The sequence below is a fragment of the Humulus lupulus genome, chromosome 7 (assembly GCF_963169125.1).
Source record: "Humulus lupulus chromosome 7, drHumLupu1.1, whole genome shotgun sequence".
Lineage (NCBI taxonomy): Eukaryota > Viridiplantae > Streptophyta > Magnoliopsida > Rosales > Cannabaceae > Humulus > Humulus lupulus.
The window spans coordinates 199,881,984-199,899,276 of record NC_084799.1 but is presented as its reverse complement, the minus strand read 5'-3'; the positions used below and the strand labels follow the sequence as shown (position 1 = coordinate 199,899,276).

The 17,293-nt window shown below is 33.7% G+C and overlaps 1 protein-coding gene and 1 pseudogene across 1 annotated transcript in view; both read left to right on the top strand.

Moving 5' to 3' along the window:
* LOC133792575 (probable LRR receptor-like serine/threonine-protein kinase At1g29720) overlaps positions 1 to 6,232 on the top strand; it is a 54,398-nt gene extending 48,166 nt beyond the window's left edge. The window contains exons 12-16 of the mRNA XM_062230483.1: positions 3,840 to 3,905; positions 4,048 to 4,119; positions 4,897 to 4,950; positions 5,032 to 5,076; positions 6,223 to 6,232. Of these exons, the coding sequence (XP_062086467.1) occupies positions 3,840 to 3,905; positions 4,048 to 4,119; positions 4,897 to 4,950; positions 5,032 to 5,076; positions 6,223 to 6,232 (247 nt within the window). The remainder of the gene's footprint in view (positions 1 to 3,839; positions 3,906 to 4,047; positions 4,120 to 4,896; positions 4,951 to 5,031; positions 5,077 to 6,222) is intronic.
* Positions 4,903 to 16,264, top strand: LOC133789111 (probable LRR receptor-like serine/threonine-protein kinase At1g29720; annotated as a pseudogene).
* Positions 16,265 to 17,293: the final 1,029 nt, after the last annotated feature.

Genomic DNA, 17,293 nt, shown 5'->3' with positions numbered 1-17,293 from the left:
TATCTTCATAGAATTGGACATCATGGGAAGAAAAATTTGGTTGCTTTCAATAACAAGGTATATATGCTTTTATGTTATCAGGATTCCCAATGAAAACACATGTTCTAGCTCGTGGAGAAAATTTGTGTCTAGTTGAATCTAGTGTGAAAGAAACTTCTAGATAGCCAAATGTGCGTAAATGCATGTAGATAGGCCCTTTTTCATATAATAATGTATATGGAGTTTTAAATTACAATAGCTTTGAAGGAGTTCTATTGATTAAATACACGAAAGTGTGTATCAGGGGCATTGTCAGATCTGGTAGCCTTTATATTGACAGAAAATTGAGTATTAATAAATGTAAATTAAAATATGAGGAATGATAGTTTGCCCTTTAGATTTGACTTTCAACATGTATATCCATGTATATCGAGTATTATCATTTACAATAGTTCAAAAATATTTGTATCATTGGACATATATGACATGAAATGTACCCCACATATCAGCATGAATTAAATCAAAGAGCTTGGCAGCAAGATTGTTTTGAGAAATGATTGGTAATCTATTTTGTTTAGCTAAATTGCAAATGTTACAAAGAGTCTTATGAGCTATTGTAGAAGAAAAATATAATTTTTTATTTATATTTGAAGAGCTAGACATGGATGGGGTGACATAGGCGTAAATGCCATTGATTTCCACTAATATGAGTATTACATGCTAAATCAGAAAGCAAACTTGGAGATTCCTGATGGAGGATGTAGAGATTTCCACATTTGTTAGCCATCCCAATCTTTGAAATCCGAGAAGGATCCAATAAAATACATTGAGAGGAAATGAAAATAATGGAAAATTTGTGTTTTGGATAAAAGATCATGTATTGAATAAAGATTGAAACAAAACTGAGGTACATATAAAACACGAGTAAGAGAAATGTGTTCATTTATTTCAACAGTACCAGACTTGTCAATTTTGTATTTTAATCCATTGGGAAGAGTAACATAATTTCCAAATGTTAGATTTATCAAAAGAGGAAAAAGTATCAATTTTATGACATATATGGTGGGTAGCTCCACTATCAAATATCTAGATGTTAGAAGAGAATGGGTAGGGTTTACTAGATAAATTAGTTACATTTGGTTGAGGAGATTCCTCGGCAATAGTTTCTTTGTGCAATTGTTGATTCAACAAAGATATCAATTGATGATAATGTGTGTTGGGCAGAATAGTAGAATTGGGCGTGGCTGGAGTGGATTGTTGAGAAATTATTGCTGAGGAGCATTGTTAAAAGATTGATGGATGGAAGCATGAAGTTTTTCTTGGTATTTCTTTTTGTCTCCATATCCCGAGGGAAACCCATGTAGAAAATAACACTTGTCAACATAGTATCCTAACATCAAACAATGAGTGCAGGTGGGCCTTGATTTCTTTAATCATGATGAAGGGTTTGTATTGGGGAGGTGTGATGTGGATGGTGGATTTATAAGATGAGTTGTGAGGAAAAAGAAATTGTTGCTGGAATAGTGGGATGAGTTTTAGGAATGGAGGGTAAGCTAATATCATGTTGTCTTTCTTCTTGAATCGCCATGGAGAAAACTTTAGAGATGGCGGAGAGGGGATCAATGAGTAAGATTTGTGTTCGGATAGAGGTATAAGATTCATTGAGGCATGTGGGGAATTGAAGAATTTGATTTCGATTAACGATAATACAACCAGGGTAATCTCCATTGTTCAAGAAATAAGGACTCGAAGAGTCTTCATGAACAGGTTGATCAAATTGCTCAAGTGGTTGAAATCGGTTTGAAGAAGAAGGATCAGTTGGGGAGGATTTGTGGGATGATCTCCATGATTGGTTTCAGCTGCATCTGAAGGAGGAATTGGGGATTGACAGGGGTTACTCCTGAAGTGGAGCTTTTGGTTCTTGGACGTGCCGTGGAGAAGAAGAAGAAGAAGAAGAAGAAGAAGAAATGAGATTTACTCTGATACCATATTAGCTAATACAAGAGAAAATGAATCAATTTGTATTGATCTGAACGAATGATCGAACTTGTAGAATGACTTTATATAGCCGTGATACAAACAACTTAACTAAGTATTAATAACCTAATTAACTAACTTAACTAACATAATTGAAAGTAAAACTAACAGTTTTATATTTTTTATATGTAGATTTATTTATTTTGTATCAGTGATCTTTTCCATCTTTCGCATTTTTTAAAAATGAAGAAAGAAATATTGAAAGTTTAATGTAAGCTATTAAATTTAGAAGATCAAATCATATAAATATGTATATATATATATATAGAGAGAGGGGGGGGGGGGGGGGAGACTACGGTGCAACCTGTTACACCCAGATTTCGAGACTTGAGGTTGTGACCTCGAAAGCTGGGTTCGTCAGGTGTGAGCTCGCGATAACTAAAACACATGTTCGTAATCTAGACGCCAAATCCTCGAAGATAGGTAGCCCCGAAGTCCTTATAAGCTCGAAAGACAGAACATCAGAGTATATCCATTGTCGGGTAGCCTTGGATCAAGTGGCCCGAGCTTGGCATGGGTGTGAGCCCGAAATAAGGCGGCCTCGGTGGTATTTACCCACTCCGAGGTGGTCTTGGGGAAAGTAATACTACTCATAATTTACTCAGAGACCTAGACTGGCATGATGCTGATTGCTAATCTCGAATGGCTTAGTGAGTCACCTGAGGAGACGCAGTCCATGCATTCAAGAGATATTTATTGTTGTAACTTCCCTACAATAAAGGGATATTAACTAGTCGGTTATACGCCCCTGGTCTTCAGGGGACGTTTCCTTGTATATAGGAGTTACAAACTTTAAAGTAATTAAATTTATTAATGTAGAGAATAACTTCCCAAGACGTGTGTGATTGGATTCTGAGATCTCCTCTATAAATAGAGATGTCATGTACCTTTGTAAATGACCAAAATTTTGTGATCTTGAGAGAGAATCTCTGGAGAATTCATCCCTGAAGAATTTCCAGAAATTTCCTATGTCCTAATAAAAAAGATACGTGGACTGGGCAGAGTTAACTGCTGAACCACGTAAAAAACTCTCATTGTTTTACTGTATTATTCTTGCCATAGTTTTTGCTGTTTACGTGCTCTACATTTTAAGTTGACGAAAAACGGCGTCAACACAACCAGTGGGTTATTTTCTACACTTTGATAATTTTTTATATGACTGTATACATTGTAGTCATTTAAGACATCGAATTTATAGTGTCGAAAACAAGGTTCAAACAGTTGAATTTTGCACACGTATTTTTTTCTGCACAGTCCGTGTGTAAAATTCAATTGTTTGAACCTTGTTTTCGGCACTATAAATTGTTCAAAATTTCTTGAAAATTTGCAGAATATCTTAAATGTCTACAATGTAGACCGTCATATAAAAAAACTATCGAGGTGTAGAAAATAACCTACTGGATGCACCGGTGTAGCCTAAAAAGTGGCTTCACCGTTGTCTTACCCTATATGTATATATATTCTTCGAGAGTTCAGCGAAGACGTGGACTCCATTTAAGGGAGGTGAACCTTGATAAATCTATGTTCATTTTCTATTTTAGTTCTTGGAGACTTGTGTGTTTGTATGCCCGGTTGTGTGGAGGACGTAACTCGAGTTGAAGAAAACTCAACAATATATATAAATATATAACACAAACTATAGTCTATGGTATACTGTTTTCATATCAAAATTTAAGTAGAAAGTGATAAAGGAGGTAGTAAAGTCGATGCAAATAAGGAATTCAAAACAAAAAAAGAAAATTGAAGCATTTAAGACATCCTCATGCAATAGTATTCTTAATGTAGTACATGTATCTTTTTCACTTTTTAAAAATTTCTCTCAGGGACCTGAGCTTTAATAACTTGGAAGGAGAGTTACCTGGTGATAATATAGGTGGAATAAAACATATGTAAGCATACCAAATTTTTGTCGAACTTTTCGCTTTGGATTATTGCTTCAATGTTAAGATATAACTGTCAGCTTTTCATAAAATAAAATAAAGGATAGCTATTATCTGTTGTTGATTGAATTTAACTTCATCGTATTATCAGATTTTTAGGAGGCAACAAGCTTAATGGAAGTGTCCCTAATAGGTTCAGCTTCAATGATAAGAATGACAATATGTATGTTTCTAATCTTGGATATATTTTCTTTTTGTTTAGTTAAGAAACTTGATGTGCCCCTTCTGTGTTTCACATGTTGATCTTTGTAAGACTAAAATATTAACTTTCTACTTTGTTATTATATATGACAGGTTCACCAATGTGAGGCTCATGTTATTAGCGTTAGTGGCCGAGTGTTTGTAACTATTGAGTTAGTTAGTTAGAATTGGTTGTTGGGCTGATCATAAACTAGCCCCACTCCACCACCCAAGTACATGTTTTCCCTGTGTGCAAAGTTATACTTATTTTAGTTATTAATTTCGAGATTAAATGTAGAACGTTTGGACTGGTTTAGCATAGCGGCACATTCAACATTTCTTGTCACTTTATCCTATAGTAGTTCAAACACATATGGGGAATATTATAAAATAATATTATCTTGGTTTAATTTTCTTAACTCTCTGATTATTCTTAGCTACTTCTAAGTATATTGACTTAAATTTCAAAGGATGTTTATTTATTTTTATATGCATTTTTCTCTTTTCTTTCTATGAACTTGTTACCTCATCATCATTTTCTTTTGTCTTCAATAATACATTCCATATATCTTGAATGAAATAATTATATATCTTGGATGAAATAATTATATATTCAATTGTCATGTACAAGTTAACACTCTTAAATTATTGTTGATGCCGGGTTACAAGATTGAAAAATAAAAAAGAATTATTATAATTTAAAAAAAAAAAGGAACAAGTAAAAAGCTACAATACTAATATATTTGTTACTCTTTTTCAGTGATCTATCTTACAATAACTTTAATTGGTCAGCTGATACCTGCACAGGAGACAAGTGAGAATATGCTTTTAAAATCATTATATTCCTCTTAAATTTTTATACATAACTTAGCATTTTCTTTTCTAAACCTTTCAGGCTTGCTCATGTAAACACATATCGAAGTTCTTACTTGAAGAACAAGTAAGTTTTTATTTCTATTGATCCTTATTATGAGCTTATTTCTTAACTTTTATTTCGTACGTATTTAAAATATACTTATCGAATAATACATCCAATCCTTATTTCAAGCAGACTTCTACCTTGTGTCGATAAATTCAGCTGCCAACAATGTACGTTTCCTATCATTCTTCTTAAGAAAAAAAATATATGAATATTTATTTTACAATGAATATCATTTTATTGAGTTTGTATGAGACGCTTACTAGTATGCAATTGTGGCATCATTGTAAAATGTTATGGTTTGTAGACGAATGGAAAATGAAAACTTTTCTTTGAATATCCATAGGAAACATTTAGATAATTATTTCATTTAATGATTGCTAGCTTCTACAAACCTATCAAATCCTCATAAATTACAAATAGATTAGAGTTTGTTTTGTATTCGATCTTATTACAAATAGCCTATGGCTTTCTTTTTTTATCCAGCACAATAGGGGTTTGTTAAAAAAAAAGGTCTATCTGCTTTGGTTTGGAGTGAGCCTAAATGATTAGGAAAAAGTAATGTCAATAGTTACCGCAGTTGACAAAGAAGAGTCAGAAGAGATGTCAAAGTCAATGTCCTTGTATCCACAGTCATGGCTATTTTATCCTTGATTTTGTCTCAACTACTCTGGCTATGTTTGTTGGAAAATATTGTTTTAACGCTATTTTAAGTGGCATTTTGAGGTATTATTTTTATGAAGACACTTGCAATTAGTGAGATGTCTTAATTTGGACATTTGTGTTTTTCCTTCACGAGTACATAAAAAATATCTACTAATATGCTAAAAATAGTAATGGGGTTATTTAGGAATTGTCAATTAAAGTTGGTAACATGGGAAGGAAAAGTAGTAGGATTTATGGTAGTCTCACCTGGGTAATGCAAATTATTATGAAGAGAAAGTAGCGCATGTGACTCTTGTGTGTCCTGCCACCATACAGCCATAGACATCGTCAAAATTCCGATGCACCCCAACTAAAAAACCATGTACCCATTAACGCGTCAGCTTGTTGGTAAACCCCCAGTCAAGTTTGTCTACAATAGGAGGCCACGTTATACCTAGTTTAGCATGGTTATGTATTTAAATTTATGTATTTTCATTTCTCTTGCTGTTTTTCCTGTTTTAGTGCTGTTTAGTTTATATTTTATTTTTAGTCCTAGGTGGCATTATCACTTAACTTGTATATATAGAAGGTGTTTTTCTTTTTGTAAGGATATAGAAAAAAGAGAGTTTTAAACGAGGAACTGAGGAGAGAACAACCCTCTTGAACTGGTTGTATTTAGGAGAGACTAGCCTCTTGAATGCTAGCCAATTTATGTGTATTTGTTCATCATTCAATAAAGATTTCAAGAAGTATATTAATCCATTATGGGCTTAACTACTGATAGATTGTTCTCTACTAAGAAAAGTCTATCAATTGGTGCGGTGAGCTGCGGACATGGGACCCAAGAAGGTTGTGGAGAAGAGCGACTCCACTACTGTATCCGAGGAGGACACAGCGATTTTGAAGACCGAGTTCTCTGAATTTAAGAACTCCATGGAGGAGATGGCAAGGGAGATTCAACAATCTCAGAAGGATTTCCAAGAAAGTATGCAGCAACAATTCAAGGCTCTTTTAGACATTCAAGAAAGCTCAAGAACTCATCATCACACCATTGGGGAATACAACAATGGGGGATCAGGCAGCCAGAAGAAAGGGAAATCGAAGGAAGAAGCCATCCCAGTGGAATCCTAGCATGGCGGCATGAACCCAGGTTTCCAACGCGAGTCGGCGGGCACTTCACCCATGGCTGGAATTCGAGGGACATGACACACGGAGCGAACTTCCTATGATCGGGCAACACGAGACTAAATTTCGGCATGAAAGTTGTCTAAAAATATTGAAGATGCCTAATTTTGACAGTGAAAACCTAGACGATTGGGTAATGCAAGCAGAACGTTTTTTTTTTTGTGCCAGGGGTATGATGAAGAAGAAAAGATTGAAGTAGCTTTCATATCTATTTCTGAGGATGCACTCTGATGGTACCAATACGAAAATATCAGGAGGGAAATTCTAAGCTGGGAACAACTAAAACGAATGCTACTTCGCCATTTCCGAGACACCCAAGAAGGCTCCCTCCATGATTGATTTTTGACCATCAAGCAGGAGGGATCTATTTCAGATTAAAAGAAAAAGTTTATAAGGCTATTAGCACCTTTGACAAATGTGGATTCTGCGTTACAGTTAAGCACTTTCATGAATTGCTTAATCCCATCACTGAGGGCAGAATTGCGAATCATGAGACCTGAGAATGTTGATGAAGCTATGGAAATCATTCAAGACATCGAAGACATGAATAGGGTGGAACGAAAACGTTACAACCATTCAATTAAGTCTAGCTTCAGCGACAAATCAGTGAGAAATGACAGACCCTCGTCAAGTGCAAACCCAACACAATCAATCACAGATATTCGGAGACATACTGATTCCGAGGTCCAGCAAAAGAGGCAAAAAGTACTGAGTTTTAAGTGTGATGACAAGTGGTCCCCAGGCCACTGTGGTAGGAAGAAAGAGCTGCAAGTAATCATGGTACCCGAAGAGATTGAGGACAACCTTTTCAACCAAGAAGAAAACGATGACAATTAGGAAGAGGCGACATTTTACTCTACCGAAGTACATGACAATGTGGCTGTTTCATTCCAGTCGGTGGCTGGTCTATCCACAAATTCGACCATGAAAATCAAAGGAAATCTTGGATCTAGAGAGGTAGTACTCCTCATCGATTCTAGGGAAACTCAATTTTATTTCAAAGGTCCTAGTGAATCATTTACAGTTTCCCATAACCAAAATGAAGACATATGGAGTTACAATGGGAAATGGGGATTCGCTAAAGTGTGATGGAATTTTGTAAGAACCTGAATATCCACTTCCAAGGTGTGGAAGTAATAATGATTTTTTACCACTACCACTTGGGAGCGTTGAAATAACTTTGGGGTTACAATGACTGGCAACATTGGGCACGATAAAGATATACTGGAAGCTACAAACCATGGAGTTTCAACTTGGCAAACACACAGTCACTGTCAAAGGGGATTCATCGCTAGACAGGTCAATGGTGTTGCTGAAAACCATGATTAAGACTCTACAGGTCGAGAAACAAGGCCTCATTTTAGATTTCAATTACACTAGTTCGGAACCCAACTAGTTGGACCGCAAGTACCTGAATTTTTGTCCAAAATAATTGCTGAAGTTTATGATATTTTCAATATGCCTGCGGGTCTCCCTCCAATCCGTTCCCATGAGCATTCAATTACATTACAATCTGGAACAACACCAATAAGTGTGAGACCCTATCGCTACGCACACTTCCATAAATCAGAAATTGAAAAGCTAATTTCAGAAATGCTTACGGTGGGAATAATCCTACCCAGCACCAGCCCTTTCTCAAGCTCGGTTCTACTCGTAAAAAAAAAGATGCTCATGGCGATTTTGTGTAGATTATTGAGCTCTTAATAGATTTACCATTCCAAATAAGTTTCCAATACCCGTCATAGATGAACTATTAGATTAATTAAATGAAGCTCTAATTTGTTCTAAATTGGATCTTATAACAGGCACTACAAGAAAAAATACTTTTAATAACACCAAAAATGTGTTATCAAAACCTACGATAACATTTTCTGATGTGTTAAGACAGACTATGTTATCGTAGGTCAGGGTACTTTACATAACACTTTATCAGTGTTATACAGATGTGTTATTGTACTGTCAACGATAACACAATTTCTGTGTTATTTTAATATATAGATAAGTGTTGAATTATGTTATTTATAGTCGATACTATAACATTTTTTTTTTGTTATACTAAACTTTAGTATAACATTTTTTTTGTGTTATACTACACTTTAGTATAATGTGGAAACACTTGCCAGATTTCGAAGAAACCTGGAACCGTTCACCACTATACAGAACCAATTCCCTTTATTCCACCTTGAGGACAAGGTGATGGTTTTTGGGAGGGGTATTGATAAACCTTAGTAAAGTTCGTCTACAATAGGAGGCCATGTTATTCCTAGTTTAGCATGGTTATGTATTTAAATTTATGTATTTTCATTTCTCTGGCTGTTTTTCCTGTTTTAGTGGCTTTTTAGTTTATATTTTATTTTTAGTCCTAGGTGGCAATATCACTTAACTTGTATATATAGAGGGTGTTTTTCTTTTTGTAAGGATATAGAAAAAAGAGAGTTTTAAGTGAGGAATTGAGGAGAGAACAACCCTCTCGAACTGGTTGTATTTTGCAGAGACTAGCCTCTCGAATGCTAGCCAATTTCTGTGTATTTGTTCATCATTCAATAAAGATTTCAAGAAGTTTATTCATCCCTTCTGGGCTTAACTACTGATAGATTGTTCTCTACTAAGAAAAGTCTATCACTTGCACCATTGTTTGACAATACACTTAGCACAATATGAGTCATCATTAGTAAATAGATTTGATTTTTTCAATAAGTCATAGAGATCATAAACGTATTGAGTCACTGAATATTATCTCTACAATATGGAACTTATATACAATAAAAAACCATAACTATATCCCTAGTAAGGCTTCTTCTCCAACCTCTTTCTGCTCCAGATAAGGCGTGGGACGATATTTCCAAATGCTATAACTGTCTCTTGGTTGTGGTGGATGGTTGACTAAATGCCCTCAATTTTTTCATGTTAAACATCCATTTATAGCTCCGATGATTGCTGGTGTTTGTTATGCTTTGATTCAATTGTATCCCTCACTTCTTTTGCATTGGATTACATAAGTTTTCTCTTAGCAAATTATGAATTATTTTGTTTGTTGGGTATTTCCTTGATTTATATTTCACTTCATTATCCTAAAGTGATGGGTAGACAAAGGTAGTTAATGTTGAAAATTAAACTGGAAAATAGAGACAATAATTATTATTGTATAATTTGGTTATATATGTTTCAAAATCTTATAGTTCTTTAAACAATTCGGCATCCCAATGACTATAGTTTTATTCATCCAAAAAAATGAAACCCTTCAAATAATACACAGAAAAATCTTTGGGAATAATTAGTAGCTAGTTGGATATATAATGACATTTCTTGTTTGAGGGTCTTGTATATTTAATTTTAATATTGACTCACACTAACAAGGATACCTTAATATTTTATACATGTGGCAGCTCAACAATCTTCACTTCATATAAATTGTGGTGGGCCTCCAGTAAAAGTGACAAACGTCAATGGGAGTCTCTTATATGAAAGTGACTTGTATGATTCCTACGATTCTACAGTGAGTAATAATAATCCTGGAACATATTGGGGATTTAGCAGCACTGGAGATTTTATGGATGATGATGAAGATATAAAAAGTCATATTATAAGTAAAGACCAATTCAAGAATTTAGGAGACTTGTATATAACAGCACGAAGATCACCTTTGTCTCTCACTTACTTTGGTTGTCTAAAAAATGGAACGTACACAGTGAAACTACACTTTATAGAGAAGGAGTTTGAAGAAAATACTGTTGGTCGACGTCTGTTTGACATTTATGTTCAGGTAATTCATTAACTTATTAGTCTTCGTATATATGTACATATCAAGATTATAGATAACTAAAACATTAATGAAAAAAAACGATACATTACTAACTTTGTTTTTCATTTAGGGAAAGAAAATGTCGATGGATTTTAATATAGATGAGGAAGCCAAAAGAACTGGTAATAAAGTTGTTATCCAACAATACTTTAATGTCAGCGTGACGGATAATACCTTTGAAATCCTCTTTTATTGGGCTGGAAAAGGGACAACGGTTGTCCCTAAGAGGGGACACTATGGTATTATTGTATCGGCTATTTCTGTGTGTCCAAGTAAGTTATTTATCTTTGGAAAAGAACTTTTGTATATATATATATATATATATATTTCACCATTAACAAGATTGGAAACAAAATAAAACATTATGGAATGTAATTATGTTGCACAATACACTAAATAAGCACTCTAGAACTAAAAATATAGAGTTGTAATAAACGGCATTAACTATAAAATATAGATGTGATACACAAGAGTTGTAATATACGGCATTAACTATAAAATATAGAGTTGTGATATAAGTCATCGACCATTAATGGTAGATTTACATTAAAACTATAAAGCGCATAGAGTTGTGATACATGTCTGATCCACTATTAATAATGACAGATCTCCCAACTCCCCTAATGCTAGAGAATAGAAGTTAATCTTTCCCTACTTATCTACCATGTCTTCTAATTAAGTTATTTATTGGCGAGCCATTGGTTAATGACACTGAACTAGGAGAAGCAAAATCAAGCACTACTGAAGAAACAGTCTGACCTATTGAAAATGTACCCTCTAGGCTGATTACATCGTAATTTATAGACTTAATTCACACATCTAAATCTCTGATTTTAGGAACAGAACATGTAATATGCTACACCTGAAAATAATCTAATGAATTCAAATAATATATATATAAGACAATCCTAAAGAGATAAGATCAACTTAAAGGACAAAAAGAAATTCAAATGTTGTTGAAAGAGCCGACATTCTTTATTAGGATTTCAACAATTAATATACATATCCACTATATATGCTACTTTATTAAGACAGTCTTATTTTCTCCTTTATGAAGTGTTAGTCAAATTTTATATGTTTAGTTACACAAATCATTCTATATTGAAAGTTTTGTTAGTAGCAGCTTAAGATTGTCATATTGAATAAAAATTTGATATATTGCTTAAATGTGTAATCACTACAATAAAAATGGTTTTTAGGGGCGACGGGTTTCGTCCCTGAAGACCCTGAAAGTCGCCCCTAATAGTTATTAGGGGCGACCCCTAATAAATTGCATCTAATAATGTATATTAGGGGCGACACACCTGTAGCCCCTAAAAGTCCATTATTCGGGGTGGTGACGTCACTCCTAATGTTTTGAGATGTTGCCTCTAATGTTTATTACATATGACAATATTTATTTCAAATCTAACAAAGCATTTATGTCATCATTAAAATAAATGTCCTCATCTTGTTCGATAATAGCCTTTGCCTCCTCATGTGTCTTGTGACTTGCAAATTCGTTCTATGTGTCCAAGTTTTTCACATTTTTTGCAGTTGATGACATCAGGTCTCCACCAGCACTTACTTTGTCGATGATTTATTTTCTTGCAGGATGGGCATGTTGGATATTTATTTGTGTTGTTGTTGTGGCCTCCTCTTTCTGCTTTTTCTTTGAGAGAACCCTCCATCACATCTTGTGTTTTCATCATTATCCTTTGCTCTTGTGTTTTGTTTGCAATATCGAGAAGTTTGTCATAGTATTCTTTGATCATTTCAAAATCTTTCATTTTTTAAGTTCAATTTCCTTGATCAGGACTTGCATAGCTTTAATTCTTTCATCTCCTTCATATTCTTTCTTGAGATACTCCTATATCTCTTTTGATGACTTGAAAGACATGATGTGTGTGAATAATGGTGGTTGTAATTGAACAAATAAAGCATGCCTTTTGCTTTTATTTCTTCTTCTTTTTGTCTTTATGGACTTTAATATGTGCCATAGTGGGATTGTTTGGATGTGCTGGAACTTCATAGTCTTTTTCCACAACATCCCATAGATCTAATGCTTCCATGTATGTCTTCATACGTACTGTCCAAAGATGGTAGTTGTTTCCGTCTAATATCTCCAGAGCAAATTTCGATAAATTATTTGTTTCGGCTTCCAGATTTTTGTTTATGGATTGTGTTTATGGTTTTAGGTTATATGGATTTTTTGGTCATTGTAGTTTTGTGTTTTTCTCAACTCACAGGTCCCTCAAGAATTAGCTCTGATACCATCTATTGGTTTTTTGTGAATATAAAAATCTAAAAATAATAAAGACAATTAAAGAAATAGATATTTAATGAGCCGAAAAATCTTATACTCTTTATTCAGATCATTGTTATTTAAATAGAGCTTAACCATAAAATATTTTTAAAATTTAAAATATTTACTAATATCAAGAATATCTAACAAAGAAACTAACAACCTAAAGACTTGGTCTATTGACCAATTATTTGAATAATTTTTAATAGTTGTTTGGGGTACACTATATCCTTCAACTCTTTCATTAATTTCAACACATTGTAGAAATTCATAATGTTGATAAATTATAAATATTATAGCAAGAAAGTTGGCGCAAAAGTATCCTAATTGTAAAACACTTAAAATGTGACAAAAAAATAATCACCTTAGTTGTTTATAGATTTTAGTCCTTTCATTTATTGCAAAACCTAAACCTTTATCAAGGGACTAAATTCGACGTGAGATTATTACTTAAGTTGTGTCACTCATTTGTAACATTTTCATTTATTGACATGAATTTGTTTTATGCATTTCAGGTAACAAATCCCATTGTGAAGGTAAGAAGTGTTAACACTATTGAATTTGCAATATTTTATTTTATAGGGTTTATACAATTTTAGGTATTTTTGTTATTTTAATAATAGTTGGACACTCAATTTTAAACAACTACAAACATGATCATTTTTTCTTGTCAATTATAACAAAATGGTTTCCGCAACTCAACAAATTAAACTCTTTTGGCCTTAATTTGCAAATAAAAGGTCCCGTTTGTAATTGTTTAAAATTGAAGATCTACATTGATATCAAAAAATGGACCCAAAATTGTATAAACCATTTTACTAATGTTCTCTCTCCTTTTCTTTCTTGTAATTTAGTTTTCAATTGCTTGTTGTAGTTCCTACTAAACCAGATAGAACACCCATTGTGGTTGGCGTTGTCACTTCAACTTTTTGCCTAATTCTGTTAATAATTGGTGTCATCGCTTGGAGAAAATATCAAAGGAATAAATATAAAAGGGAAAGAACAGGTACGTAGTAAACCAATTTTGTAATTGAATTTTTACTTGCTTGAGCCTCTAAAAACAACTATTTATAAATATGTCCTATTGACTTCTCTATATTGTGGGCAGACCTTACAGGTTTGGAGCTCATAAAAGGCTCCTTTACACTGAGACAACTACGAGCTGCCACAAATGATTTTCATTCTGAAAACAAAATTGGACAAGGTGGTTTTGGAAGTGTTTATAAGGTATAAGTCATTATTAGGATATTCATGTTTTTCTGTCCAACTCAATCTGGGATAGAGTTATATGTGTATGAAGAGGGGGTCTTGGTCCACAAAAATTTAAATACATATAATATATATATATTTTTAATTTATATGGTTTTCATGTCCCCATAACCATTTTTAACCTTTTGCTCCCTCTAATATCATATCGAGCTTGTTCTGCATATATATTTGAAGATGTAATTTTGAATGTGTTTAAATGTAGGGTCACTTATCAGATGGTACAGTTATTGCAGTGAAACAACTGTCTTCTAAATCAAGACAAGGCAATCGTGAATTTGTCACTGAGATAGGCATGATATCTGGTTTACAACATCCAAATCTAGTCAAGCTTTATGGATGTTGTGTAGAAAAAAATCAATTACTACTAGTATACGAGTACATGGAAAATAATAGTCTTGGTCAGGCACTTTTTGGTAAAAATTGTTATCATTTGCGCTTCTTCTTTTTTCTAAGACATTTTGATTTGTCAAAATTTTATTAATTTACAAATACTCTATTTTAAATGAATTTACTTTGACTGTGTTTATTCGAATGTAAAGAAGCGAATGCTCTGAAACTGGATTGGGCAACGAGGTTCAACATATGTGTTGGAATAGCCAAAGGTCTTTTGTTTCTTCATGAAGGGTCGCCTCTCAAGATTGTTCATAGAGACATCAAGGCTACGAATGTGTTACTTGACAAAGATCTTAATGCTAAGATATCAGATTTTGGATTGGCTAAGCTTCATGAAGAGGATAACACCCATATTAGCACTCGAGTTGCTGGAACTGTGTGAGTAATTTTACATCCTTCAACTCCAACCTAAGGTCATGTTTAGAAAATAGGATTGGATTGAATAATTTTTATCATGTGATTTTTTTTTATAATATATAGAGAAGATATCAATAAAATAATCTTTATCTAATAATATAAATAATCCCCCTTATGGAGTTTTAATTTAATCTCATTAAAAAATTTGGGATAATTTTATCCTATCCAATCTCCCATACATCTTTAAGTTCAATGGTAGGAAAAAAATTACAACTTTGTATCCAAGTTTTATTCATATAACTTATTCTATATATTTTTTCTTATATTCCTTCATCCAATCTATTCCTATTTTCTAAATTGTGACTTTATTAACTATACAAGAGTAAAGAATTTAGATTTTAATGCTCTTCTTTTGTTGTTTATTCAGATGATATATGGCTCCAGAATATGCACTTTGGGGTTATTTAACTGAAAAAGCAGATGTTTATAGCTTTGGCGTAGTTGCATTGGAAATTGTTAGTGGGAAGAGCAATACAAGCTACAAACCTGGAAATGAATGTGTTTGCCTTCTTGATTATGTAAGGAAACAGTTATCTTATGTTGTATTTTTAATATATTATAGACTATGTAATTGAGTCTTTGTGGGTGTCTTTAATAGTTCATTCATTTTGTAGGCCTTTCTTTTGCAACGAAAGACAGAATTATTGGAGATAATAGATCCAAATTTGGAGGGTAAATTTAACAAGGAAGAGGTTGAAAGTGTTCTCAAACTAGCTCTTTTATGTACCAATGCATCTCCAGCGATAAGGCCTACAATGTCAGAAGTTGTTAATATGCTTGAAGAACAAACAACCATTACTGAAAAGGTGTCTGATCCTAGTATTTATGAGAATGATTTGGAAAATGATTTGAGGTTTAAATCCCTCAAAGCCTACTATCAACAAAGTGAGAGAAAGGATAGTTTGGAAACCCTAGGTTCCAATTATTTGAAGAAAAAATATAACGAACCTTCTACAAGTGGTTCCGCTGATCTATACCAAATTAATCCTGAATCCTTAACCATTTCTCATCATGATCTATATGAGATCAATCCCGATAGCACAAGTACTAGTGAAATTTCTTCTTTGGTGTCACGTCGTTCTGCAACTTAACATTAAAGTTTTGTAGGAGAGTAATGGTTTATGTACACAAAATATATGCACCAAAACATTTCAAAGTGAGACATGGTATGTATATTTAATTAAATAATGTGATTGGTTAAAAAAATTCATTCATAGGTATTTGTGCATAGTTTTGTGTGAACATCATCATTACTCTTTGCTGAATAGCATGATTGGAACTATATAATATAATGAGTAACTCTATGGTGAATCTTTTGATTTGTAAAGACAGGTTATTTCTCATCAAATGAATACTATATTTGCTCTATTAAGTGATAATGATTCAACCATCACTATGTAGATAAACAACAATGATGATTTCTCTTTTTAACTAGACATATGGTCATCACTATGTAGATAAACAACAATGATGATTTCTCTTTGTAACTAGACATATGAATGACATTACTAGCACTAATAACATTGCTCACAATATTAGGGCGACGTGTCGCCCCTAATATATTAAAATGTCGCCCCTGATAGTCTCAGTAAATTTTGACCACCCCCGAGAGGGAAAAATTTCGCAGTCTTCTTTTTGGGAAATTTAGCCAAACGACGCGTTTCAATAATAGGGGCGACTTTACCCATCACCCCTAAAAATATTATACACTCAGACCTATCGTCCTCTCCATATTCCTATCTTCCCGAAACCAAAAATTAAAATCCTGCGCAGACACCCTTGTTTCTCTCTTTTTGTGTCTCTCTCACTCTGTCTCTCTCCCTCACCTATTCTCTCTCTTTCATTCTTGAAATCCATTTCCCCTTTCTTTCTCTTCCTCACCGATTACACCCATAAATCTAAAAAAAACTCCACCCACAAATCTCAACTCTCTCTCTCTCTCTCTCTCTCTCTAGTTGGAAACCACCACGCTGCAGTCGGACCTAGTCGCCTCGCTGGACATCGACACCTTCACTGGACCACACACCACGCCGGACCATTAGCCACACCAGCAGCCTCCATAGGGTATATATATATATTTATATTTGTTACACCCAAATTTTGAGATTAAATAGATAGTCTTGAAATGTAGGCTCAAAAAGGTTAAGCTTGGGATTGAAAAGTGTTCGCAGTGCACTTGTACGAATTGTTAAGTGGTTCTAGATATGCTATCAATGCTTGAGCTTGAGTTGTAGCGCTTGAGC